The sequence below is a fragment of the Mchenga conophoros genome, linkage group LG4 (genome assembly GCF_057382185.1).
Source record: "Mchenga conophoros isolate Kocher_MC1m ecotype Shallow Benthic linkage group LG4, M_conophoros_male_GT1.1, whole genome shotgun sequence".
Classification (NCBI taxonomy): Eukaryota; Metazoa; Chordata; class Actinopteri; order Cichliformes; family Cichlidae; genus Mchenga; species Mchenga conophoros.
This window is the reverse complement of record NC_140529.1, coordinates 28677597-28704347: the sequence shown is the minus strand read 5'-3', so window position 1 is coordinate 28704347 and position 26751 is coordinate 28677597. Positions and strand designations below refer to the sequence as shown.

The following is a 26751-nucleotide window of genomic DNA, read 5'->3' as shown; positions in this document are numbered from 1 at the left end:
TACTGCTCCAAGTACTACAATAAAAACAAATGAATGTGGGAAAGAAACATGAAGATGAAAAACAAGATGTAGATGATTTAAAATGGATTTTATTCATCTGGTTAAGTTGCCAAAGAAGTCAGTTAAGTCCGTTTATGGAATGAACATTTATAGTGTGCTGGCACAGATCCAAAAACAAGGGAAAGAAAACCAATGTTATGACAACTTCTATGAAATGACTACATGACTTATAACCTAAACCAAAAAAAAGAAAGAAAAACTAAAGGAAAAAAAAAGGATAACCTGAAACTAAACATCAAATGCACCGTCTAAATTAAAGCAAATAAATACACTTCTCAATGATAAGGGGATTTCTAGGGGTGAAATTGCACTGAATCAAGAAAAGAAAAAAAAATAAAGGGCTGTTAACTACCAAATACTAGTTTTAACAAACACATAAATACAAAAGTCCACCAATTCCATTTGCACTACTCCTCACACACAAATTTATCATTTATTTCCTAATCACTGTTTAACATTATTTTATATCAGTAATGGAATCTCATTCAAAAACACATTTCTTGCAGGCAGTGGTTTGAAAAGAGAGAGAGAGAGAGACAGCTGAACCGCAATAGCTGTTGACGGGACAACTAAAAAAAAAAGATAGAGGGTTAATTCGCCACAGGTTTTTGTAGTGATATTGACCTCATAACAAGCAATTCCAAGGTCTTAGAAGTGTGGACACAAGCAAAAAAAGAAAAAAAGCAGTTCGGCATTTTACATTCCTCCAGTTGCACATGGAGTCTCTAGAGACTGTGGGGTAGATGAGGGCTGTTACAGTCCGGAATGATCCTTCATCAAGAAAACCTACTGTTTATATGCCAAGACACATAAACAGGGAAATAAAATAATAGGAAACAGACTCATAGTGACCTAAAGGATTTATTCATCCCAAGACAAACTGTTTCAAATTCTATTCATTCTCATTCACTCATTCGCAACTCAAACATACATCTCACTTATACTTTGCAGCAGGCTAGCTTATTCATAGCTTACAAAGGTCAACGTTTTACAAATCATTGTCAAAAAAAATCAAATTAATTAGCATTCAGTATATATTAAATTATCATTGATTATCATTCTCACAAAGAGCTGTATCCAAGATAAACACGATAAAGCCCTCCTTCATGTTTCCAGGTTTATTTTTCAAGATAAGCTCAAATAACATTTCAATTCATCACGTGTTGAAAATGAAAAAAGCGAGCTACTAGGGAAAAAGTCACATGAATTTCATTTTTCTTTTAGTTCTCAAAGAGTGAATAATTTTGTCCAGCAAAAACATGGCAAATGGTATAAAAAAAAACATCCAGATGTCTACAGCTGAGAGATTGAATGGAGTTCACAAACTATGTGGCACAAGCATTTCCTAGGTCTGGAAGTCCACTGACAATGACAGCAGTCACTACCAGTGCAGAAGGACCATTCACTATAATAGATTCAAACAGTGAAAACACCCCTGAATGGAATGAATGGTTAGTGTGTGCCCTACATTCATTGGGAGCAGTGTTATCTGCTATTAATTTTCAGCTGAAGTCTCCAATCAAAACTGAGACCTTAGACTTGTTTCAGCAGAGTGGAAAGAGTGAGCCCTAGAAGTAGAAAAGGCAAATGCAAGCAGAACTGAGATGGGTGGGAACAACTCGTGCCCTAAGTACTGTTTTGCAGGCAAAGGCAGTGTGGTTGTCCTCTCTTTTTCTTACCTTAGAGTCGCAAAAATGACTCGGGCATGGCAGGGTAAGGCAAGGCATGAGGAGGGGGGGGGGGGGGGGGGGAGTTGTTGTCCTGAATCAGTTGCATTATTTTACAATCTAGGTAGACCAGAGATAAACTATTCTAAGCACACTGGCTGAGTGAGTAGGTGCTTGGCCCATTCTCTTAGCATGTAGTGTTAGCTCCACGTGGATAGCTGTCCAAAGTCAGTCAATCTGTTTTCTGTTATTCTAACTGAATAACAATCTCAACTGCCACACTGGCCAAAATCAAGGGAAATGAAAAGTCAAGTTGGGAATAGATTCCCTGAAAAGCACCTCTACCTTTATTGGATAAGTCTTTATTTGAGAGTGCCAAACTTTTTGGGAGTTCCTGGGCGCTTTTGCCAAAAATGGCCAGGGATGGTGAAAGCGTCAACACTCATGGACATGGTTTTGGACGGGATGACGGTGAACTGCTTGCGGTCTGAGCTGTACTTGTAAATGGACTCAACCATATCAAGCGTGATGACTCGCGGGCCAATGCCAGTTAGCCGTGCCATCTCATCGGTTTCAGGGTTCATGGTATAAACCGCTCTGAATTGGCAGCTGGAATCTCTGAAGAGGATAAGAAAGTGATTGGCTGTGCTTTTCTCCATTTCCTGAAAAGAGAGATATAGAGAAAAGAATAAGTATATGGACCTAATCAACTTGGGGAGGACATTAGGTTTGATGCATGCAGGTTGTGTGATGATAATACCAACTTATTTTTACATGCTACATCCTCCTTAGGGCATTCATAACAACAGCTGGTAGTCATATTACACAAAGGTTTTGCCGCCACACTTTTGCCACCACCTCAAACATATTGTTTTGCATGTTTTACCTCCATCTTCAATTTGTTTTGTCTTTTCACAAAATGATCTGTGCATCACTGTATGTTGAATTGTTGACAAATAGGTCGTGGCAGCAGTCACATTGTGAGATGGTCATTTAAAATTTCTGATACTATCAGAATTTTTCCCAGACAGCCTTTTGGTTGGAAGTCTATTACAACAGCCATCTTTTAACACAGTATCACCATTTGGAAGCCACAAGTTAAAAAAAAATCACTATAGTTCTTTCATGTTGAGCAGCTTTTGTCTGGGACAACCCAAACGCAAACATGTATAAACCTGGCTTTAAGTGCGTTACATAACCTAATTAGGGTGTAGCTTTTTGTTGGACTCTGACACAGCGGGATGATTTACCTCTACAATCTTGTTTTTCTGTGGTTCATTGACCTTCCCAGCCAGGCAGCAACGAGTGATAGCATTATGGATGATGAATTTGTTGGACTTAAAGCTAGGCTCCTTGTACAGCTTTGGTCCTGCAAAACACAACATTTCCAAATGCTATAAAGCAAGCAAAACAATGCTTGCAGCATTCATTTTTACAATTTTTTGTGTGGAAATTATGACTGACCTGTATATTCTGGGATAGAAGCAGGGGAGGAAATAGCGGAGCCAGTCTCCCAGTCCTTCTCTCCATTCTGAACACCAATTCGTCCTGGGGACCTTCCCCGTGATCGAGCAGGAGAGTGTGAACGACTAGAGAGATAACAGAGGAAGCATTTTTTACATTTTGAGGCTTTATTTTTCATTTGCACCTGATAACACAGACTAAACTGCATCTATAGTTGGTATCAATGATACAAGAACACCCACTTATTAAATATTTTAAACTTTAACCCTCTGGGGTCCAAGGTTAAATTGGCTGTTTTTCAGTACTTTTGATTTTACCTTAATATTTCAACTTTAAAAACTATTGACCTTACCTTATTTGATATCATTCTTTTCAGCACAACCTCACATGTCTAAATCTACAGTCATTTTTTTTCAATTTTGACTTACTGTATTAACACAAATGATCTAAAAATCACAGAAAAATAATAAAATCAGAGTAGGAAAATTTTTTTACTGTGAAAGCAAAAAACATGTTTAACAAATCATTTTCATAACTTGAAATGCAAACAGAAATTGTACATTTAAAAAAAATATGTACAAATTTTGCAAACAGCAAAGCTATATGCAACTATTTACCTAAAAATGCATGCAATACCTCAGGTGTCTTTTGTACAACCATTTAAAACTATTTCTAAAAATAAAATTACAGAACAATAAGGTGCCATACAAATTATTTGTGAAATTAAAAAAAAAAAAACTACAAAAAAGAGGCGCATATCACAGGGATAATAGCTGCAGACCTGTCAACATTCCTCCTGTTTTCCACCTGGAGACAACACTTACATTTCAATCTACCTTTAATGGTTTTTGGCTAGCAAATGTGACATTCAACAGTGCACTCATTATTTTGACACACAAAACAATGACTACACACCAACTACACTCCAAACACGCTAAACATCACAAATTTCTCAACTATCAAAACTCGCTATCAATATCACTCTCTCTCTTGCTCACTCGCTACCATCGCTCCTAAAACTTTCTCCTCTTCCTTAACAACCTAATGTCACGTGCTGCAATATGATTTTTCGATTGCGGTTTTCTTCTCGCACTAAATGTGACGGTAGTATTCAGAAGAAAACAAACAAAACAAAAAACGCTTTTTTTTTTTTACTTGGCCTATCAACACAATTTAAAAACTGGTATATAGTTTGGAGTGGAGACTTTAAACACAGGCTAAATTTCAATGTTTCAGGCTAAATTCTGTGCTTCCCACTTTTTAACCATTTAAAAAAAGAAAATACATCAAGTCATTATCAATTTGCAGGTTACCTGGGTGACTTCCTGACGGTCATACCGCCAGGGTCATTAGCCATGGAGGACAGGTTCATGGATGAATGGGAGTATACCTTGTTGAGCTTAGTGCCTACAAGTAGGAAATATTGTACATGTGAGCATAGGAAGAGAGAATACAAAAGCCGGGAATTTTACTGGTTAAAGTCAGAAGTACTTACCCATGAAACCTTTGACAGGACTCTGAGAGAGCACAGAGTCATCTCTGAACATAGTCTTAGGTCTCTGCTTCTTGACACCACGCACTGTAGTGGGTTTCTGCTTCAGAACCTTGTCCAAGTCTTCCATGATCTTCAATTGCTGTCTCCTCTCATATTCCTGCTTAGTGAAGTCTCCTCTACGTTGAGGAGTGCCTTCTGCTGGTGGGGTTTTGGGAGGAGTGCCTGGGGTCTGTGGTCTGTCCTCATTTTTACTGCCCCAGCCTTCAATGATCATCCACTGGGGCTTGCTAAAAATGAAGTGTAAGACCTTTAATGTGTAACGCCACATTATGAAATGCAACAAGACTGAATTATGGGATTAATGATAGCAACAATTCGAGTCATAAAACACAGAACAATAAATTATTAAATCCAAATTATGTGCACCCTTTGGCTGCTTAAAATAAAAAAAAATGATTAAATTAAAGCTATTCAGAAACTGGTCTCACTTTGATTCTTTTTCTTTTTCCTGCTCAAGTTTTCGTCTTTTCATCTCTTCTGTTCTCTTCTGCTGTTTTTCAAGAAAAGCTGCTTTTCGCTGAGCCATTTCATCCTCCGGTCGATCTTTGTCATCCTAATAATAAAAAGGGATGAATGCACACCAATTATAGCACACTTTCTATGCAGATATATACTGTGAAAATATGTGTCAGCCACCAACCTTGAAAAAGAAACCAACTGCTGCTTTATTCTCTGCCTCTGTGAGGTCACTCATTGAGTCAGAGAGAGCATCAGGCACTTGGTCATCCTCCTCATCATCTCCTCCCAAGGCAGACAGTGAGATCTCTATCAGGCTACTGCGTTTGCCATTCAACATCCCTGCAGGTGCATCACTCTCAAAAGAACATTCAGATGGGGCACCAGAGCTGTAGCCCCCTCCTGCAACGCCTTCCTTTCTAGTCAATGGACCATGATTGGACCCGACCTCAAGGTCCATACTAAATATACTTTGTCCATCATTGGAGCCTACTTCTGACAGGCCGTCATCTGCACCAGGACCTGGAGTTGGGGTAGAAGCTGGTATTGGGGTCAGTGTAGTTGTTGGCACAGGAGTTGGTCCTAATGAGCGCAGCTCATCTAGGCTACCGGAGTCACCAATGGAGAATGAGGATGAAGTCTGTACTTGAGATTGCCAGGGATTTACACGACGAAGATGGGGGATGCGGTCTACATTTGTAGGTGGGGTAAGAACCCTCGACAGGGAGGGGACTTTAGTGTCTGATGGACGACTGTGTTTTGGGCTTTTAGGAGGTACAGACTGGGCTCTTCGATGTACATGAGGAGATTTAGGAGAAGTGGTGTGGTTTGTGATTTTGCGTGATGGAGACGGAGAAGAGGAGGCCGAATTTAAATCTCGAGTGGTTTCTCGTGACAGGCGTGCAGGAGGAGGGGCTGAGGTGGAGGTTTTAGGGCTGGTTGGAATAACCCAAGACTTGTTATTGGAAGGTGACGGTTTTTTCTTCATTAGCTGATTTTGCTGCTCAGTCAGTCGTTGCATGTCACTTTGCAGGGAGCTAAGAGCTGCAGTTAGCTTGGACACTGCGTTGTTATAGTCCCCTAAAGGAGCAACCACTTTGTCAGTAGGTGTCGCATGGTGCTTCTCTCCTGGTGTACCTGCCTTCTCTTTGACCTGCTTGTTGAGCGCAAGTCCTCTTTTAACATTACCCTCATCTTCCACTGTGGGGTGCTCTTCATCTTGTTCCTGTTGATCTTCCAATTCGATTCGTGCTAGCCGCTCTTCAAGTGTCAAGCGAGAGAGGTCTTCTTCTGTGAATGAGGTACTGACCTGGCCATCTTCTCCTTTCCCCTCACGGTGCTCTTTCTTTAATTGCAGAAAGGCACTCTTTCCTAGTCTCTGCCTATGCTTTGCAAAAATGGCCTCAATGCGTTTCTTCTGAGCTTCGATGGCTTTGCGCTTTTCTTCAAGCCGAACCCCCAACTCCGACATCTCATTATTCAGCTGTGGGCTCTTGCTGGGGCTTTCTTCAGACTTCTGTGCCCATGATGTCATCTGAGGAGAATCACTAGATTTTGGAGAATCAGTAATCTGTTTCTTTTTCCGTTCTACAAAACTGGTCATCTTCACACCACTGTCAGGAACCTCCTTACCAGCTCTAATAGCAGCACCACCTGCAGCACCGGGTGTTGATGGAGTGGACTGAGCTTTAGGCATGTCTTCTGATGCATCTGAATCCACACTACCGTCTCTCAAAACTGAGTCATCATCTCGTGAACATTCAGAAGTGTTTCTAGTGCGAGTGGATTCACTGGACTCTCCTGTTGGCCGATACATCATTCCTGAGCGGGTTGGTGCAGAGGAGCTGATTGGTGGTAAATTGCCATTATAGCGAGAACTAGCAGGATCATCAGGAGAGTGGAGGTAGAAGCCGTCAGGAGCACCATCAGGGTGTAAACGAGGCTCCATTTTGCTTTCATTGTGAATAATCTGAAGAGCCTCTTCAATTGTAGGCAGCTCTCCTGTTTCACTTGTCCCGAGGTCATTCTCCTCTGCCAACTTAGGAACAGTGGGAGTCTGGGTGGCCCAGGATGCTCTCTGTGGACCATTAGGTCCTGAAGGTTTGCTAAGCAAATGACTGAGGTCTTCGGGAGGGGTGTAGGGCACCCTTGCCATATTTTGACCAGCTGGGTTCAGCTGATCTGAGCTCACAGAGCGGGTTATTACAGGGTTGCCCATCACAATGTCTACGTCGCTGTCTAGCCCAAAAGGAATGCTGAAGGATACTGCTGACAATGGCCGGCTTAAAAAAAAACCAAAAAAAAAAAACCCCAACAACAAACAAAACAAAAAAGAAAACACAAGCATGAGCACATTAAAAAAATAAATAAATAAATAAAATGCTTAAATCAGTCCAGAATATGCTAGTCCTACCTCAGAGGTTTCTTGCTCCATGTCTTTCCAGCTCCTTCTATATGAGACATTGAGGTAGACTGAGTCAAAGATCCTGAGTACAATGGGACATACACAGACATGTAAAGGCATGCAAACAACACCGGGATGCAAAAAAACATGGAACACAGAAATTAAAGGGAAAACATTTACAAAAAGTTTCGAATGTCTATCCAAATAAGAAAACAAGACTATCAAACAGCACAAGACACAACTAAAAGACAAACATGGATTGAAGAAAATAAGTGAACCACACTGTAAAATGCTTATGTAGCTAAATGTAATGATGGCTGACCATAGTCTTCATCTTACCTGATGCAGAAGAGGAAATTGGGAGGAAAGGCTTCTTGAATATAGAGGGGGAGGTACTGCAAAGCACAAATACTTCACTTAAATGACGGTATTGTCTAAATAATACGTTGCCCTTAGTCTACTACAACAGCAAAATCACACCCAGAAAGCTTCTGTACCTGTTATCACTCAAGCTGCTTGGTGTTACTGGTGTAGATTCGCCTGACAAAAGAAAAGCCACAAACAGACTTTTTAAAATATATCAATTATATATGATATATATGAAATATATGTTCGTGTTAAACAATATTTAGAAAGGACCGCAAATCAGTGAGACTTACTTAACATATCTATTGGCTGCACAAATTCTGGTCTTTGTACTTCAAACCAGCTAAGCAGTTCTGCCAGGAAGCTCAGCAAGTTCATCTAAATCCCAGAAAATAAATCAAGCACTCAAAAGATAACACAGTATTTGTGTGAATATATTTTTTGTTCATCAGTGATCCAGACTGAAAGTACCTGAAGTTCCTGTGGTGTATATAACATGTCCTCCAGTGCCAAGTGACAGCAGCTCTTTAGGCAGCTGTCACAAAATTCACGGATGAATTGCAGGTTGTACAAGCTATCTGCTACAGACATGGAATCCTTCATACAAACATCTAACAGAGAGATGAGAAAAAAATTTTTATTTTCACAAATGTCTCAGGTTCTAAAGGTCATTTTTTGCAGCATTCTGTTAGAATGTTTGTTGGTACCTTCAAGTCTCAGAAGGCCGGGGCAATAGTAATGTATGACGGCAGCAACAGCACATCCACTGGACAGGTCTTTAACTTCATTCACTACTGGAAAAACTGGCTTTAGTTTGGACTGAATTTTATCCTTCCTATAGCGGAGCTAAAAAAAAAAAAAAAAAAAGAGAGAAAGAAAAAAGACAAATCACACACAATGTTGAATGTAATTTTATAAATTTCACATATTAGTTCATGCCATCAACCATCAAGTTTATCAAACATAGGTAAATGCTCCTAAGCAGACACACAGTGATACACAATAATAAAAAGTGATTACAAAATTAAAAGCAACAAATGAAATAAAGAAAGGTCATGCTAAACCGATGTGAAAAGGAGAGCGCAAATGTGAACAAACTGAAGATGCAGAGAGAGTGACTGAACTGGAGCAGAAAGAAAGGGTTTTTTTCTTCAGAAAAAGTGGGTCAAGTGAAGGTCTCAGGAGACAGAATGAAAGAAAGAGATTAGATCTCAGAAAGAGAGAAAATGTTTCAGGTACAGCTATAGTATACAGACAAAACAGCCCACTGTGGCAGTGAACCAGTGGATTAGAAGCCTTTCTGTTACTCTCATAAACACATACAGACATCTTTGCCCCACACTTGAGAAAAACTTGAACATGGCAGTTTCAGATGATCAGTTAAAAAAAGAAAAAAGAAAAAAAAAAGACTGCTATTCATGCACCACACGTCTCCACAAACAATGTCTTTAGAGCTATTGTCACAGCCCAAATCTATCACACTTATGCTGTTAAGTGCAATTTAATGCTTACTAGGATGTGATGCACAATGCATTCCCACATCACATTTGGGGAAGAAACAAACAAACCTGACCATCAGATATTTCCTGATAAATTTGATGAAGACACTGGAAGGATGGAGGGACAAGGGGAGGAAGCAGAGGAAAGGAGGGAACTTACAGGAACAAGTTTCCAGTACCAGCGAGTAGGACACTGTCAGATTGGGGCGGGGGAGAGACAGGAAATAGAAGGAAATGGAGAACAGGAGTACAGGGAGACATATTAAGCGAAGAGTGGAAGAACTAGAAAAACAAAGGGTTGTGACTACTTTATTTACACGAAATGGCAAGACGGCCATCTTGAAAAAGCAATTCCCACCTTGTCCTTGTTTTAATATATCAACCAAGACTTGTTAGGATTGATAGAGTAAGGAAGTAGAAATAGGAAGCAAAAACAGAAATTAGCTTCTTTTATAATAATTTCGTTTGTCTCCAAAACAGGGTGAAAGTTTCTGAATACTAATGTAGCAGCTGGAAGGTTTTGTTCTGACTGGACAAAGCATGATATTTTTCATGTAAACTTTTTTTTATTGAACAAAAAGCTCTTATCAAATATGCAGAAGATGAGGCAAACCACTGAATTTAATCTATCAAAATTCAAATGTATTTTTTATTATGGAACCTACACTGTTTGCACACTGGCAATATATTATTTCTATGATTTTACAGCATTTGTCTGTCACAAATAGACATTTTCCTGTGTTGTGCATTTTTTGTGTAAAACAAAAAAGTTTCCTTCCATTTCTTAGATACCCGTTTCACTTTCACCCACTGCAACTTAAAGGTTTGAGCAGAACACACGTAATTGTTCATTATAGAAGCTGAGCCACGCCAACTGATAATTCTGGATTAGTGCCACAAAACCCTGTCTAGAATATTGTGCCAAGCTACACCTGACTCCACCTGATTTGCAACAGCAACTGACGTCATTAAAATTGCAAAAATTGCTGACTACACCCATGTATATACTCATTTATATACACCCTGTTCCCCCAAAAAACCTAAACGAAACAGACCTGCCCTGACTGCATAATCCCATCAAGAATATCACGCATTTCTGGATAGAAATAACAATACAATAACAGTGACAATACACTGAATATTTAATGCAGTACTCACTGATGGTTGAACAGGTTGGGGGTCTGTAATGGTCTCAGACAAGTCATTCTGGGCTCCTTCAGTACGTTCTCTCAGATTCTGGTTCAACTAATAGCATAATAACAAGAGAAAATCATTTCCACATTCTTTTGTGCCGTGTGTTCACAAAGTCAGAAACAAGCATATAAAAACAAAGTTTAGAGAATTACAGTTCATTAGTCACCAGTTAATTTACTAACTTAGTGCTCATACAAATGTTGAACCAAGAACATCTTCTGAAAGAAAATTTGGTGTTTTTCTGAAAAAGACATTGTTTTCTTTGGCCTGTTCCTTACCTCATTAACCCAGTGAAGCAGAGCATCTTCCCAGCTGGCTGCTTTTCCCAGGAGCTCAGCAGAACTACATGTCTTCACCGCAGTCACTGTCTCCATGGCTCCCACAGCCATCAAAGCATCCATCACTGCCAGATGAGCACTCTTCACCAAATCACATGGGAAGGAGAAAAAAAAAAGGAAGTGAAGAGCAATGACCCTGGGCAGCATCAATCAATTACAGTTAAGACAGTAATGTTGGATCCTTTTCTAGCATGGTCCTTACAGCAAAATACAATGCACCACTACCAGTATTTACATGAAACACCCTCCAGAGGTCACTAGAAGCCAGTTATGAGTCAGCAGAAACTAACAACAGCTCTCAACAAGTAAGCACACACACATCAGTAGATGTGGAAGACCTTTGGACTCATGTTTATACCCTCATTAAATCATTAAAGAGGCACTGGACCTGTAGCAGGTGAACACATGGTCTGCAAGATTGCCATTCCTTACCTGCTTTCCCTTACCTGCTTTCCCTTTATTTGCCTTCTTTGAGCCATTTCCCTTTCTCTTTTGCACAGTGAAATAGTTCTGTATGACTCATGTGTGAGAGACTGCAGGACAAAATGATGTGTTGTAACTAGATCACCAGGAAGCGTAACAAAGAACACCATTCTCTTTAAGAAACAGGTGCTTGTGACCGAATGTATTTTTGACACAAAAAATGGTTATAAAACCTTGATTTTCCCCACTCAAATACAATCAAGCAAAAAAGAAGAAGAAGAAAGAAAACGTACTTAAATGTATTTAACAATCACAATTTGAAGTTACCTACTTAGACAAGACCATTACAGAGCTCTGGTTAATAGATAAAACACATTAACAACTTTGCCTGTAAGACAGAACTTACAGGCAAAGCCTGTTAAAATGTTCCAGTAACATTATCAGCTCAGCTAGAGTGAAACCTTTAACTCTATAAACCTGTTAACTTATTAGACGTTGTGCTCTGTTTGTACTGTAGGGTACAAACACAGCAAAGCAAAGAGTACAACACTATCTTATAGTCAACCTTGTTACTGCTGCAAATTATAATAGTTGAACAATTTTTAAATTTATGCAATTCCCACTATATTCATAATTGTTCAGAATATTAGTTCTACTTTGTTTATACAAATTGCTAATAAATTTGTTCAGTTTTAGAATGTGCCACTGTGGCCACCTTTCTCTTGCCCTTTCTCGTCATCTGAGTGAGTAATGCCAGCAGCACTCTCTTTCTGCTAGCTTCTCATATACAATAAGCTAAACACTTGTAAACAAATTGAAAACATGTATGAACCTTTTTTTATCTTGTTTATCTAAATCCTTTTAAATTGCCTTTCAACAGTACAGTTGGGTGCCAATCTCTCCATTAATACATTAATAGGTAACTGCAATAACAGGCTTGTTACAATAATTAAGTCAGGCTAGCAGAGAGGCAAAAGGCCGATTAAAACATACTGTGGGGCCATTCCTTCAAAATCTTGTCAACAATTTGGAGCTTAATATGTGCAAATCAGCGCCTGCCGCCTTTCACTACTTACAACTTCAGAGATTCTTTTCCTCTTAAACTCTTGTGTAGCCCCAGATGGGGGGCAGGGGCAGTCCAGCTGTGTGCATATCTGTGTACTGATCCCTGATGTAAAGTGCTGACCTGAACACATACAGTGCCTGGGCAGGCAGGCTGGGTGGGGTATGCCAGCAAAAGCTTGCCAGATAATATTGGTCAAAGCTCTCTGGATGTGCTGTAGTCTGTTTCTGTGAGCAGTGTGGCCCTGAGTGACCTGCTTGCCAACCACTGTTGCCAGCACTAGTGTTACTGCTTCTGTGTGTCCTGCCTAATACAGGGACTGCAGGGCTGAAACATCAAAGCAATAAATGTTCCTACAAAAACCAAAACCAATAGGGATTCAGAATATAATTACTTAGTACTGATCATTCCAACATTGTAAGAATTGGAAATAAATTGATTATATTAACATGGTTTTACAGGATTCTGTAGTTCAAAATACAGATCCTTAGAAAATGTAATTTATTTATTTTTGTATGAATGAGTCAATGTGAGCCAAACATAAAAATTTCCACTGCGTTAAACATCAATTATATTATCATCATCATCATCATCATGTAAGATTACATATTATACATTTTTTAATCATAAAATATTGGAATATTGATAAGCAATGGTTCACTTGTATTTTCCTAACAACCAGTAAATTTTGCCAGTAACTATGCTCTGCCATGAAAGCAAAAAGATATAACATTTTTGCTTTTAGCCGCAAAGTGTGTAATCATAGGTTGGAGCTATTGCCACAGTGTGAAAAGAAGATGACTGAGAGAAAAAGAACAAATGCATGACAGAACTATTGAGAGTGGCTGACTCCGATGTTATGCCTACAGTAATTATTCAGAGGGTAAATCATGGAAAAAATGGGAGAATGAAAGGAGATAAAGGAGGGGGTGCTGCTAGTGGATTTCCCATTGCACACCCAGGAGAGCTCACTAAGCTAAATCACAAGTCTCCCTAATGAGAGGAGCAACTCAAACACACAGCACAGAGCCTGCCAGATCACCATAACAACCAACCAGCTGACCCATAATGCATCTCAGTACAAGCCTGACTGCAGCACTGCTCTCTGCTCCTGGCTTAGTCCTAGCTCCTAGCTCTTAAAAAACAAAAAACAAAAAACATCCATGCCCCTTAAACCAATGTGACACACAGACAAAAAATTAATAGGCCACAAATTAACCCAATCAACATGGAATTTTATGGGATTATTTGGAAACTCTGTTTGCATGTCTATAAATGTAACTCAGATAAACAAAGAATGCAAAAGGCATCTTGTTAAGCATTATGTGAGATTATGATGAGGGAAAAATCTGATTACGTCTGAAATATGACTTAACCCCATTCCCTACCCTGCTTGGTGCCACCTGATGGGGAGAAAAATAGGGGATCAGGGAGGGCTGGGGCCCAGAAAGGGATTTTAGAAAGGGGTTATAGTATGAACATCCATATGTATATGAACTGTATACCTAAGCAAGTAAAGACAAGTGTAGAAAAGCTGCATAAAAAAGTCATTTTGTATACTGTAAACAAGTTTCATTACAACACATTAGTTATCATTCAACAGAAGCCCAAAGCAGAATAAATGTGCAAGATGATGGTTAGTGTTTCAGATAGTCTGCCACATCTAATTTCAGTTAAGCTCCTGAATGATGCTCACTTGACCAGAAAACCTGCCAGCACAGCACTATGATTTAAGACAAAGTGTCACTGCCATCCAAAACCAACAGGAGACCATGAAGAGGTTTAGCAGCATTATAGCTACATGACTTACTTTAGCGCTGTGGGAATCGACACAGTATCTATAGTAATATTACATATAGATTAGAATTAGAATCTATTGTTACAGAAGCAAATTTAACCAATATGTTTCATATTGTGAGGTAGGTTAGGTGCCTGGTGAGTCAGTGGTCATCTCTGGCATGTCATGCGATAGTGGATGATTGCACTCAGTCTGCATGGCAGATTATCTCTAATCTTCAAAGATCTTTATCCCCAATCTGAGGAGTGATGGGGGCTGGGCAACCATCAGAAGTAGTGGACCAGAAGAACAGTTAGTAGTAGGACATATAATTCATTACACATAGGACACAAGTAATGGGGTGGAGGCGGCTGCAGGATTTGAACCCAATTCCAAGGAATTCTAAGTAGGTTTTTTTGTGTTACGATTCCTCCATCTAACATAGACACATTAATACTATCTCACCACTGGACTCTGGAGCAGTGAAGGGAAATCTAATGCTTCAGTTACCAAAACATGTTGGACAATTTTTCCAACTTCTTGAGAACAGTTTGGGAAAGGCCCCTTTATATTCCAGCATGACTGTTGCCAGTATACAAAGCAAAGTCCATAAAGGCATGGCCAGATGAGTTTGTTGTTGAATAACTTGACTGGGCCGTACAGACCTCAACCTCAAACACCTTTGGGATGAATTAGAACATTGGCCAGACTCCCTCACCCAACAGCAGTGTCTGAGCTCACAAATGCTCCTCTGAATATTCTCACAAACAACTCAAAATCTTGTAGAAACCTTTCTAGAATAGTGAAACTTATTATAGCTGCAAATGGTTCCAACTCCATATTAATGTCTATGGATTTAAAATGGGATGAGAGAATAATTGATAACTTACAGTTCTGTATGCATTAGGTTAGCTTTTATCTTTAACCATCTGTTAGCTTTTTTGCCCTACTTTGATTAGGTCAGTGGCATTCTACTCCAGTCCTGATGCATGAACTCCAGCCAGCACCCAATGTGTCCTTACGACTTATGATGAACCTGCAACGCTGGATTTACACGATTAGCAAACACAATGATTAGCTAACAGCAGCAATAATATGAAGTTGTGCGATTTACCAATAACAGTGTAAAAAGTCATTAACAGTTGATGGCTTTGCAGAATAACAGGCACCAGTGTGCAGTCAACTACAAGCATGACTCTACATGCTTTTAAATGCATGTAGCATGTTATCTACCTTGTCTGACTCAAATATGTGAAGCTTTAATATACAGCAGTCCTGCAGCAGATTGCTGCTGCAAAGCCGTTTACTGGCCAAGACCCACAATGATGCCCCATCCTTCTATTGCTGCAGCATGACCCACTTTCATTGCTTGCCACACTGTAGCTGCAGTGCCAGTCAGTGGCGACAAGCCCAAAGAGAAGCCAAACAGCTACTGGAAAGCTCATACACTAAAGGAGCAAAACAGCAAATGCAGCATTAACAGTAACAGCCAAATAACAAATTTAGGATTTACAGTTAAGAGGTACCATTTCCTGACCTGGAAACCTCATTCAGAGCTAAGTTACATGGCAGGCAAGCTGAGACATTTGTATGCTCAGAAACTACAGCAACATGATACATGAAAGAGGCATGTCTCATTAGGCAGTTATTACTGGATTTAATAATCCCAGTAGAAAGCATAACCGTAGCCATTATTACAGTGATTACAAGTGGAAAAAAATTGAATTTTAAGATTTTTGACATTAAATTATCATCATAATCATCAGAATGTGTGATGTCAGATCAGGGTACTGATATTGTTGCAGGTGATGTCAGAAAACCTGCAAAGAGCAAGCATGTTTATAAAAGAAAGTCCTTCACTAATCTGATATAACAACTATGTGATCTCAGAGTCGGTACAAGTGAAGGTGCATGTGACACTATTTATTCTTCCTTTTATTTCGTTAAAGCTTTCACCAGAGCACAAGTAGGAAAAATACTATGTAAAAATAAACTAGCAAAGCCCCTTTAGAGGATGGTTCTGTTTTTACCATTATTCATCTTGCTTTGTATCTTTTATCTTTAAAAAACACTCTCTCGCTCCAAGTCAAGAAAAAGGCAGCATTCACATTAATTGGGTCAGATTTATAGGTGCATCTGTTCAACAATATGACATCTAAATTTGGATTTTTATCAGGTTCTACTCTTAATGAGGACTCAAATTCTCAGCAGTATTGCTGAGAAAAACAAAACAAAACAATGCATAAGCCCATTTCAAGCAAAAACCTGAGGTTCTCATTACAACTGTGCCATCAGCAGGGAAGTACCTGCTCCTTTGGCCAGCAAACAGGAACAGTGAAGCAACCAGCATTCACCTAACATAACACCATTTTCCTTACTAATCCTTGGAGAGTCCCTGCTTAGCTTTCAAAAACAGCCTGTGTGTACGTAAACCAAGATGGCTGGGGAATTTTCATTGTATACCATTCCATGAGAAGGATAGTAATCTGTAAAAAGGGAAGACTACTTTAAATTTGAAAGTTGTTGTGCCAGCTGGGGGCAGAAAAGAAATGCATATTACCTTAAATAAAAAGAGTTCCCTTTATTTCAGCCTGTAGTTTAGCAAAAACATATTAGCCAGCTGCAGTTTTTTTTATCCACATTGAAGAACACATGACTATATTATGTTTGAACAAGAACTAAGCAAGCAGGAAGAAAGAAAGCGAGAAGGAAATCTATTGTCAAGAGCTAAGAGGATAAACCTGTTTCTCTTGATTTGACTCACACAGCCAACCCAGAGAATTCTCTTAACACACAACAGCTAATGTTTCATCAAAATTGTTAAGCTATTATTCTGATCTGAACCATCTATTGTATCTAGATCATCTCTCTCACACACACACCCTTAAAGTAAAGTGGTTATTCCTCATGTGACCATGACTGCTCTTGTCCTAGCAGCTGGATCCACTCATCCTCTGGGATGAGCTTGGGGAGTGGGGGAAGGGCTGAATGAGTAGGGGGTCTTTTTGATGCCCTTTAATCCCTAGAATCAAAGCATAAACATGGCCCTATATCAGAAACCAAGCGAACTTGAACCTATTTGCTTTCCTACAGAGTTCTGCATAGCAGAGAATCTGGTCTAACGAGAAGAATCCCAAGGATAATAGACAAAAGCATTTCACCCTCCCCATCACCCAGACAGTTTCATAATTTTACCATTTTGATGGGTTTATGTCGGAGGTCAGCATCAGTCACTGTTGTGTCCTGGTCTTTGGCAACGACGCCTCTCTGAGTTAGAAGCTGCAGCAGGGTGGCGTTATCTTTTGGCTGAGCCTCAGTTGCAGTACTACCCAGTAATATGTTGTAGGTGCGACAGTAGAGCTCTGATGACTGCAGGAGGTGTGTTACTGGAGGTTTAAGGTGCTCCTGTTCATACTGGTCACAGTAGAAAGGGTCACGCAGCTCTGCAGGGACATTTTCTACAGAGAGAGGAAAAAAAAGACACAAATGGTTAATAATAAAAAAAAAAAAAAAGTTTCTAGTTGTGGTTCTATTACAGACATGTATGCAACAGTATTGCCAGAGCATACACAACTATACCAGACCAGACATAACAGATCTAACAGTGAAACCAAGGGGCAAAGTGTGCTAGTGACATGTCAGTCACACAGTAAACCATACACTAACATTTAAGCCTATGATCTTATCAGGAATGAGTTTACTGAGGTTTACAAGCAAGGGAGGTAAAGAAGACTATGAGAGACTTCTTTACAAACTGACTTCAATTTGTTACCCCATGAGGAATCAGAATACTTTATTAATCCCCTTTATTGATATACCACCTTAAGGGAGTCCAGCTCCATCCCCACAACGTTACTGGCCATACGTATCAGTTTATTGAGTCTGTTGGAATCTGTGACCCTCAGCTTGCAACGGTGTAGAGGATCGCACTGGCCCCAACAGACTCGTAGAAAATCCTTAGCATTGTCCAGCAGATGTTGAAGGACCTCAGTCACCTCAAAAAATAGAGACGATTTTGGCCCTTCCTGTAAAGTGCTGTGGTGTTTTTAGCCCAGTCCAGTTTATTGTCAATGTGTACTCCAAGGTATTTATAGTCATCCACAATGTCAACATTGACCCCCTAGATTGAAACAGGGGTCAAGTGTTTCCTGGTAATGGTACTATATTAAATAATGCAGGTTTGAGGCATTTCTGCACTGGTTTTACGGTTTTTAAAACTAGAAACTACATCTATTTTTCAGTCTATAAAGTCCAAAGCGAGATGTCCATGTGATTTGCCTTGTACAACTATAAACCAGGAATAAACATGTTTAAAGTATGTGTATAGACAATGTTTATGTTCACAACAAGTGTACGGGGATATTGTTTTGTCTTGTTCAACATTCAGTCACTTCAAAGGAGCTTGCAAAGAAAAGCGTCTGGACTTCTTTAAGTTGCTTGAAGACGTTTCACCTCTCATCCGAGAAGCTTCTTCAGTTCTAAGGTCAAATGGTGGAGAGTCCCAGATTTAAACTCAGTGGGAGTATTCCCCCCAAAGAGGGACAAAAGGACCCCCTGATGATCCTCTAATCGCCTGAGCCAAGGTGTGAAACTGGGTGTGGGTCCCAATCAGCCAGGGTTTCGGATGAGCTCATTGTGAAGCCTGGCCCCACCTTATCAGCAACAAGCAACTTAAAGAAGTCCAGACACTTTTCTTTGCAAGCTCCTTTGACTACGATGACCTGGATGACTGAGAACCTTCACAGACATTCAGTCGCTTCAACATTTTGTTCTGTTTGTTTTTCACTTACCAAAATTAGCATCAAATTTAATACCACAATGGACCCTGGATGTACCTTGCTCAGCACACAAGATAGCCATCACTAGATAAGAATGTAGTCACATTTATATACTGCTTTTCTACCCTTACTGACCACTCAAAACACTTTAACCACAAGCTACATTTAAGCATGCACTCATAAAGTGTATTATTCTATACACTTTAAGCACTTTATCTCCCTCTTATCCCAGTCCAATTTAGAATAACCAATTAACCCAACATGTACATGTTTGGATTTTGGTAGGAAGCCAGAGTACCCAGAGGAGACCCATGCAGGCACAAGGAGAACAAACATGTAAACTCCCCACAGAAAGGCCCCAACCAGGGTTCAAACCAGGGATCTTTTTTTGCGACAGTGCTAACCACACGACCACTGTGCTGCCCATAAAACCCACCGGCTATACCCTCTCACCCAATGTGAAAATAAAGACTAAATATGATGACAACAGCAAAAAACACAAAAATCTGAGCCTTCAACACTAGTGCACAAATGACTTTGTTATCATGATCTGTCTTTTATAAGTTTACCCTAAAAACACAAACTTGACACACACCCTTTGAAACTGGTTTCTCTGCAGCAAACCTAACAGCCAGTTTCTTTGTGCAACCATAAACAAACATGTGACTTGCCGTTTCAAAGGCCCTTGGACAAAAAAGTTGACTTGCTTAAACGCAAGCAGTATGTCTGCAAAAAGAAAGGAAAAACGTGTGTTTGTGTGTGTGTTTGAGAGCCTTAGACTATATATAACAGAAGAACAAAGGGATTATTACAAGGGAGGTGTCACTAAACTGCTGTATCATTATATAATCATGTAATGGATCCATTGACATCAGCTGTCGAAACAAAAGCCGCCTCCTTTAATCAATGCCCTGTTCCCTTTGTCTCACCCTATGATGACTATAGGTTGCCACACAATATGATCAGTCATGCCACATGGTTCATGCTGTTGTAAATACTCTCAGGTGCCAAAACTGGAGTGCCTACTTTAGTGCTGTAAAAACAAATCATCTTGGGTCACATAGGTGCATTGTATATGTAAAAGAAAAAAAATTCCACTGTAATGTGTAAAAGACAAAAAGGTAAACCAGAAAAAAATTAGCCCAGAAGGCAAAGTAGGATGCAAATGCCACAACTGAGTGAGATTGGAAAGATCGATAAAAGAATGATTTCCCTATGACACAGTCTGTCCATGAATGATCACTTTGTGTGACACATATCAGAAACAAAGTGGCTAGAAAACTGAGGCTTCAAATTGTTATACAGGTCCCCAAAACTATGCACATGCACAGCAAAAATAGCAACAATTATTTAGTAAAGCACACTCCCGATTTAAAAACTAAAAGTAATACAAGGTAACAAAAAGCATGACGAACTGGAATACTTGTAACCAAGCCTTGCATTGTGATGCCGCAATTATATTCATCAATGCCCTGCCAGGGGAATATTTAGATTAAAAGCATGTGCTTGTTTTGTTTGCATAAGCAGGAGCAACTACCTCTGTCACTTTTATAGTTCATGGGGTCAAAGCTTATCTACTGGTTTGAGTAAAAAGGTAAAAGTCAAATGTGCGAAAAGCTTCTAAACACATCATCATAGACGGTAAGCTAGAGGAACGCTTGTTAGGAAGAGCCAGTCAAGCAATTTGTGATTTTGACTGCGATTCTTCAGCGGGTCTGTGCTTTTGTTAACCCAAATGTCTTAGATACCAACCTGGGACTAAAGAATACAATGAAAACAGTGTTACAAACTTAAAGATCAGAGCACTATTTTAGTGACGAGTATTTATTTTTTCTTAAGTAAATCAGACCAAGCTATTAAAACATGCAGTAAGATGTATAGAACTTGCTAATGTGGTTGAAAGTCAGTTCAGCTATGTTAGATATCTTCTGTACTGACCTGTATCGTTTGATAGCCTGCTGATAACAGGAACCACATGTCCCTCTACCTCACTGACTATTTGAGCTAGCATGCTGGTCATTTCACAGCCATGCTCACTTGTCCTACAGTAATCACACACCGAACAATACAAACTCTCCACCTCACTTGCTAGGTGGAAATCGAAACTGATTTAAACCAAGCGAAGAAATCCACAATCCACCAATTGTCACTTTACACTGGGGTGTAAGCTTTAGCACAATGAATGTCAACCTGCTGGATATGACTATCTAAACGTCCAGGTTTCTCATGGGAGCCTTTCTGGAACTCTAAGAGACATTTATTTTAAAAATTTCTCCATGTAATCTTTAGGCAGTAAATGAAAGCCAATCATAATTACAATTCCTGTATCTTAACTCAGCATTATATGTGTTATAATAATGAAAGCGGTTTTAACTTTTAAATCTTTCATTGAAAATTATACAATAACATCTTCATCATGTGGTGAAGAATCAAACAGGCGATTATATGCTCTCATTTTTAGAACAAAGCAGGTACTGTTTTGCTGCCCCAAAACCAAGCAGTGGTGAGAGGGGCCGTGGTAGCATTCTACCCCACACGTGACCCCTCGTTCTGTGTAAAATGCTAATGCCACTACCTTATCTGAGCTTTATTATTTATTATTGCCATCTACAACAAAGATCTTATCATTAACCCTTTCTTAAATAATACTGTACTATTTGATCACTATTGTAAAAAGGGTACTTTCTGCACTATACATCAAGCACCACATCATCACCAGTAGCTCCCTCTACCAGGCCTGTATATCCTATCACATGGGCAACACCTTGCTATAGCACAAGCTTAAACTGCATTAAATGGCAAGCGTACAGCGAAGTACATTTTAAAGAGAGAAAGTCTTAATAATATTTTGAGGTGTTTTGGCATTTAACAGTATAATGCCATGAAAGGCTAACATATAGTGAACAGGAATCCCAACCGTTTAAGTAAACATTAAAAGCAAGCCAACATCCTCCTCAGGTCCTTCTCCCTTGCTGACTCACCATGGTCACAATGATTGGAAAAGGATGAGTAATCAGTCAAACAGGATTTCAGTATGGGCCAGCAACTTTGTAGCTATGTGAAGGTAATATGCTACTGTAATGGTAAGAGTGGGTCAAAGTGTGAGGTGGTTTGGTATTATAGCTATGAAAAGAAAACATAGGATGACTCCAACAAGAGATTGTTGGACATAAAAAACAATATTTAAGCAGCGACATAGTCTGTTTCCCTGTTATTCAGATATGGAAAACAAACACAGATAATTCACGTTGGCAATGATTAGAAGGAAACCTGAATAACAGAATGCATAAATGTCATGCCCTTGGACTTGTCACTATAAGATTAAGTATTTCTTAAGCCTCAGCAGGTAAATCAAGTTTCTTGTCCCATTCCAGCTTGAGTCATACTCAGATCTGGAAACTCATTTCTCATGACAGCTTCAAGAACTTCAAGGGTAAATAATTAATTACATTCATGCCTAACTTTTTTTTTTTTTTTTAAACCCTGCATGGAAAATATTAGACATAAATAATAAGTCAATGCATTAAAAAAAAAAAAAAAGATCCCAAGACTTTCATACATTAAACACCCTCGCATGTATATTTAGTATGCAAGCATGTATACATATATACAATATAGATATAGTTAAAGTGTACTATACAGGAAGGAAAACAACATTTTATCTCGTCCATTAACCTCTTAACACCCACAAGAAAACTACTTAGAGAACGGGTTGGATTGCTTTTTAGCCACATTCTAAACATGTTTCAGAAAATACACATTATATTTTAGATATTTACCTTTCAAATCAACACTCACAGGCATTTTTCCCTACAAGTCTTCTATTACAAAATTTCCATTTTGGTATGAAATAGGAGAAAGTTCTATGTAAAGACGTGGCAACCTAATCAAATCACCAGTAATGATGGATATTAAAAAATAAATGCTGATAGCCAAATGTCCCTAGGTAGAGCAGAGCGTATTGAAAAGATACTGTGTAGCTACTGTGAGTTGTCCATTACTAGAATGACGAGTTACAGCCTACAGGCTCCTTCCTTGTTAAAACACAAGGTCCATGTTTCCTTGGTTAAAGGAGACAGCGAAATCATCATGGCAGCCCAATATTTCAACATGTAAAAAAGCATTTTAACTGGGAAGTGAAAAACAGCGCTGACCACTGAGACAATGTGTTGCACATTACAAGACTGAAGTCTTGAAATCTTGACTGAAGACAGTGAACTTAACCGTAGGGGTTTGCTTGTGGCAAAAGTGAAACTATCTTGTAGGAAACTTTATTGTTTAAATTGTGCTGCCATGCTTGAAACATTTGTTATGCAAACACAAATATTTCAGTCCATCCATATCATTGCCGCTGATGCTGATTTTATTCTAGATTTTTTTTTTTAATTTTATCTCAATAAGTGGTTATTGGTTTCCTTAATTAGTTAAACATTAGCTTTTTAGCAAATAATCTAACTAAATATGAAATGCACTGTAAACACTACTTTGTTATCCATGTCAAATTCCATTTTTGGAGAGACTGGAATTAAAAATGCCACCCATTGTTATCTATAGACTAACTGACCTAAAAAGGCTCATGACCAGATGACTGTCTGGCTCCTGCTGGGCTCTGTGTTGTCCTAATGTGCTAGGTTTCTAATAAGGGACAAGATGATGTCACCCAGCTTTACAAAAAAATTACCATCAGCAGGGCTATTGAACTCGATCAAGAGAAAACCTCCACATCATAACAGTGTTTGTCCTTACATTCCTGCAGCTTGGTATGGAGTGACTTTGACCATAGGGTGTGGTTGAGGTGCTTAACAGAGTACACATGAGCTGCAGCCCAGAGTCCTAAACCTGGGACCTGCCTGAAATTATGAAACAAACAACTCATGTTGCTAAAGTTAAATGAAGTTCTCCTCACACCTATTTCAGGATAAAATAAGTAATGCCTGTATTTAAAAAAAAAAAAAAAAAATACACTGTAACATCAAAAGGTCCAAGAATGTATTAGTATAGTAATATGTTTGTCTTTTGTTTTTTTATAACCACATTATGTCATTATGTGTAGTCTACATTTGAAAAAATAAAGCAATCAAGGCTTTTTCTTTACAAGGCTCATCGGATGTCTGCTTCATAAGGTCTAATCTTCACCAGTGAGTGCTCAAACAAAGAGCCATGCTATCACCTCAGGGTCAAAGCTGACGAGATGCCTCAAGAAAATGAGACAAAACAAATTCTTATGATAGGCTACATGTTAAGTACAGAAAACATGTTTTGGTTATGTTGTGGGTGTGCGTTTTGCGCTACAAAGCTTCTCCCAGTTGCTTCTTGAAATTTGCTGACTAAGGACATGGAAAGAAACCCCCTGATAATAAGGCACAAGAGCACTGGTAGTCTATTCTCTGAGCGCACAATAAGCTACGGTCTGCTTTTGATTCAAATAACATGAAGCAGTAACCAGCGTTTACTGTGGGTACTGCGGGCTGTCACCATCACTAGGAGAAAGAAAGATACTGGAAAAACATACGCCCCGTGTGCCCTGTCTGTGTAACCGGATTAAAAACATCCCCAGCAGCTAGCCTGCAATTTCTGACTGAAGCCTGGTGGCTGGAAACGCGACAGAATGGGCTAGCGTGATAAGGCCTACAGGAGGAGGCCGTTTCTGTGACACACATACCTCCAAATGTGCCCACCCATTGAGTGAGAACAAATGACATGTGTCAGTGTCAAAAACGCATACGATGCATTGCTCCTCTGCTCATATGCGCCTCTTTGTGCTGAAAATCGCTGAACTACACACACTGCAGTTCCCCTACATGCATACCGGTTTTCGCTACACTGTTAGACACAATATAAACACATTGTTGGACAACAAATGGTCTTAACACAACCTTTACGCATAACATTCAGGCCTGCCGTGTGAACTAAAACCTACCTGTGCTGCCGTAGGACTTTGCCAGCAGCCATCCGACACTTGCGCATATTTTTGATTTAGTGCAGTCATACAAATCCAATGATTTTATGTCTGGGACCACAAAAGTCTTCCTCATGGTAGGGGAGTCCACCATAGCGAGTCTGTAAAAATGGGAAGCGGTGATGGGGGGGAAAAAGGATACAGTATAAAAATATTCAAGCGATCATTCTTGGAGCAGACGATTCCATACGACCGGGGCTGGGAATACGGATGTGGTTCAGGGTTTTGCAGGGAAATATCCGCTCCGAAGCTACTTCCAAATCAAACTAAGGTCCTTTTGTCGGAGGTTTCGAAGACGAAGTCCTGGCTTAATTTTTCCTTAACACCAGCTAAAGCCCCGACCGGCTGGGCTACTATAAACCGGACTATTCCCCTCGTTTTTGCCCTTCTTCGTCCGCATTGCCGTGTTGTCAGCTCACTGTACGTACGTACGCTTTCGTCCCGCTGATGACTGACTACCAGGTGCTCCACAGTGGAATCGCTCGTCCACTCCACCGTCCAATAGAAAATAAGCTTTAACAATATGGGCGGGACTTCAGTGTTTATGATACAGCAGGTAGAGGTGAGGCGCTTTTGCTACAGGTGAATCTTCTCGCACACAAGTGGGTCGATGAAAGGACACCTTTGAGTGCGAAAGTCAAACAGCCAGTAACCTTCGAAAAAACATGTAGATTAACTATAACTCATTAATTTAAAATATTTACAAATGTGAACATTAGAATCTAAAAGTACTGTCTTAAATTTTGAATTAGTACCATAACTCGACTGGTATCAGAAAAAAAACGTAGCCTACACAAACACACACATATAAAATGTACCTCTCTGAGCTATACTCTACCTTCAGTTTCTGTATTGTCATCAATGTCTTGATTGTGACAATTTCTGTAAATATTTGGGGTTTTAACTTGTATGTATTTGACTGTATTAGTCATAAACTACAGCACGTGTATGATCTTGGTCAATATATCCACCACTGCAGTGGGCCAACTCTTGGCCTATTGCAGACAGAAAGCAGAGAACATTATGGACTTTTAGCTGTTAATTAATCAAAATACGTTTTGCTAAATCTGCTCTGAACATACAGATCTACATATTATGCAGACAGATAGAAAACAAATATAGTAAACAATGAATCTAAGGTAGATGAAATTAGTAAAGGTATTTGCATTACTCTTTTACTTGTTCCCCTCAATTGTCCATTAACATGTGAAAGTAACGAAAACAATATTAAACTCAATGAAAAGCTATATTATGATCTCATTAAATAACCGTTGCCTTACAAAGAGCTACAGCAGTAGATACAGTATGGTGATGTTAATCTTATTACCTCTTTAAAACAACTGTCACACAAAGCACAAAGACTGGAACAGAGCAAACATACTGGCAGACTATGTAAGAAGTTTCTAAAATAAAAACAGGCATAATTCATTCTGGAAAAAAAAATTTTTTTGTTGGATGTTTATAATGAGACTCGAGGGATTTCTTCCATCTGCTTTTAAACCCGTGTTTTCTGCTGCCATCCACACTGGAAAACAAATCTTAAGAGTGCCTCATCATATGATGTTCGTTCCAAAAGCCCTTCAAGTTCTCGACTGCAGTAACTTTGTAAGAGGATTACCTCTCAGCTATTTTAATCTAATTATAAAAGAAACAATAATTCCCAGTCACAACCTTTTGCCCAACTCAATATGTTTAACCCTTTGGATGGGATGGTGGCAAAGCATAAGGTCTTTTCTATCAAACGCATA

The 26751-nt window shown here is 39.3% G+C and overlaps 1 protein-coding gene across 4 annotated transcripts; it reads right to left on the bottom strand.

Annotated features, from left to right (window-relative positions):
* Positions 1-69: 69 nt before the first annotated feature.
* Positions 70-25431, bottom strand: camsap3 (calmodulin regulated spectrin-associated protein family, member 3). Of its 4 annotated transcripts, none has more exons than XM_085271552.1 (18): positions 24965-25431; positions 17462-17724; positions 10944-11084; positions 10630-10716; positions 9632-9664; positions 8680-8818; positions 8444-8583; positions 8266-8350; positions 8104-8146; positions 7946-8001; positions 7616-7688; positions 5387-7484; positions 5175-5299; positions 4687-4973; positions 4505-4598; positions 3192-3316; positions 2978-3096; positions 70-2389 (listed from the first exon to the last, which is right to left on the bottom strand). In XM_085271552.1, the coding sequence occupies exons 1-18, from the start codon at positions 25095-25097 to the stop codon at positions 2090-2092; spliced, it is 4341 nt and encodes a 1446-aa protein (XP_085127678.1). In that variant the 5' UTR covers positions 25098-25431; the 3' UTR covers positions 70-2089. The 4 variants fall into 4 exon arrangements, with proteins under 4 accessions (XP_085127678.1, XP_085127680.1, XP_085127681.1 ...); XM_085271554.1 differs by having other exon boundaries at positions 7616-7652; XM_085271555.1 differs by having other exon boundaries at positions 7616-7649.
* Between the last annotated feature and the right edge of the window lie 1320 nt (positions 25432-26751).

Coding starts and splice junctions, on each gene's coding strand:
- camsap3 (XM_085271552.1), bottom strand. CDS start 25,097: ATGGTGGACTCCCCTACCATGAGGAAGACTTTTGTGGTCCCAGACATA. Junction 11,085..17,461: donor GACATAAACCCATCAAAATG/GTAAAATTATGA, acceptor GATTTGGTGAAG/AGTGCTCATCTGGCAGTGAT. Junction 7,689..7,945: donor AATTTCCTCTTCTGCATCAG/GTAAGATGAAGA, acceptor CATTGTACTCAG/GATCTTTGACTCAGTCTACC.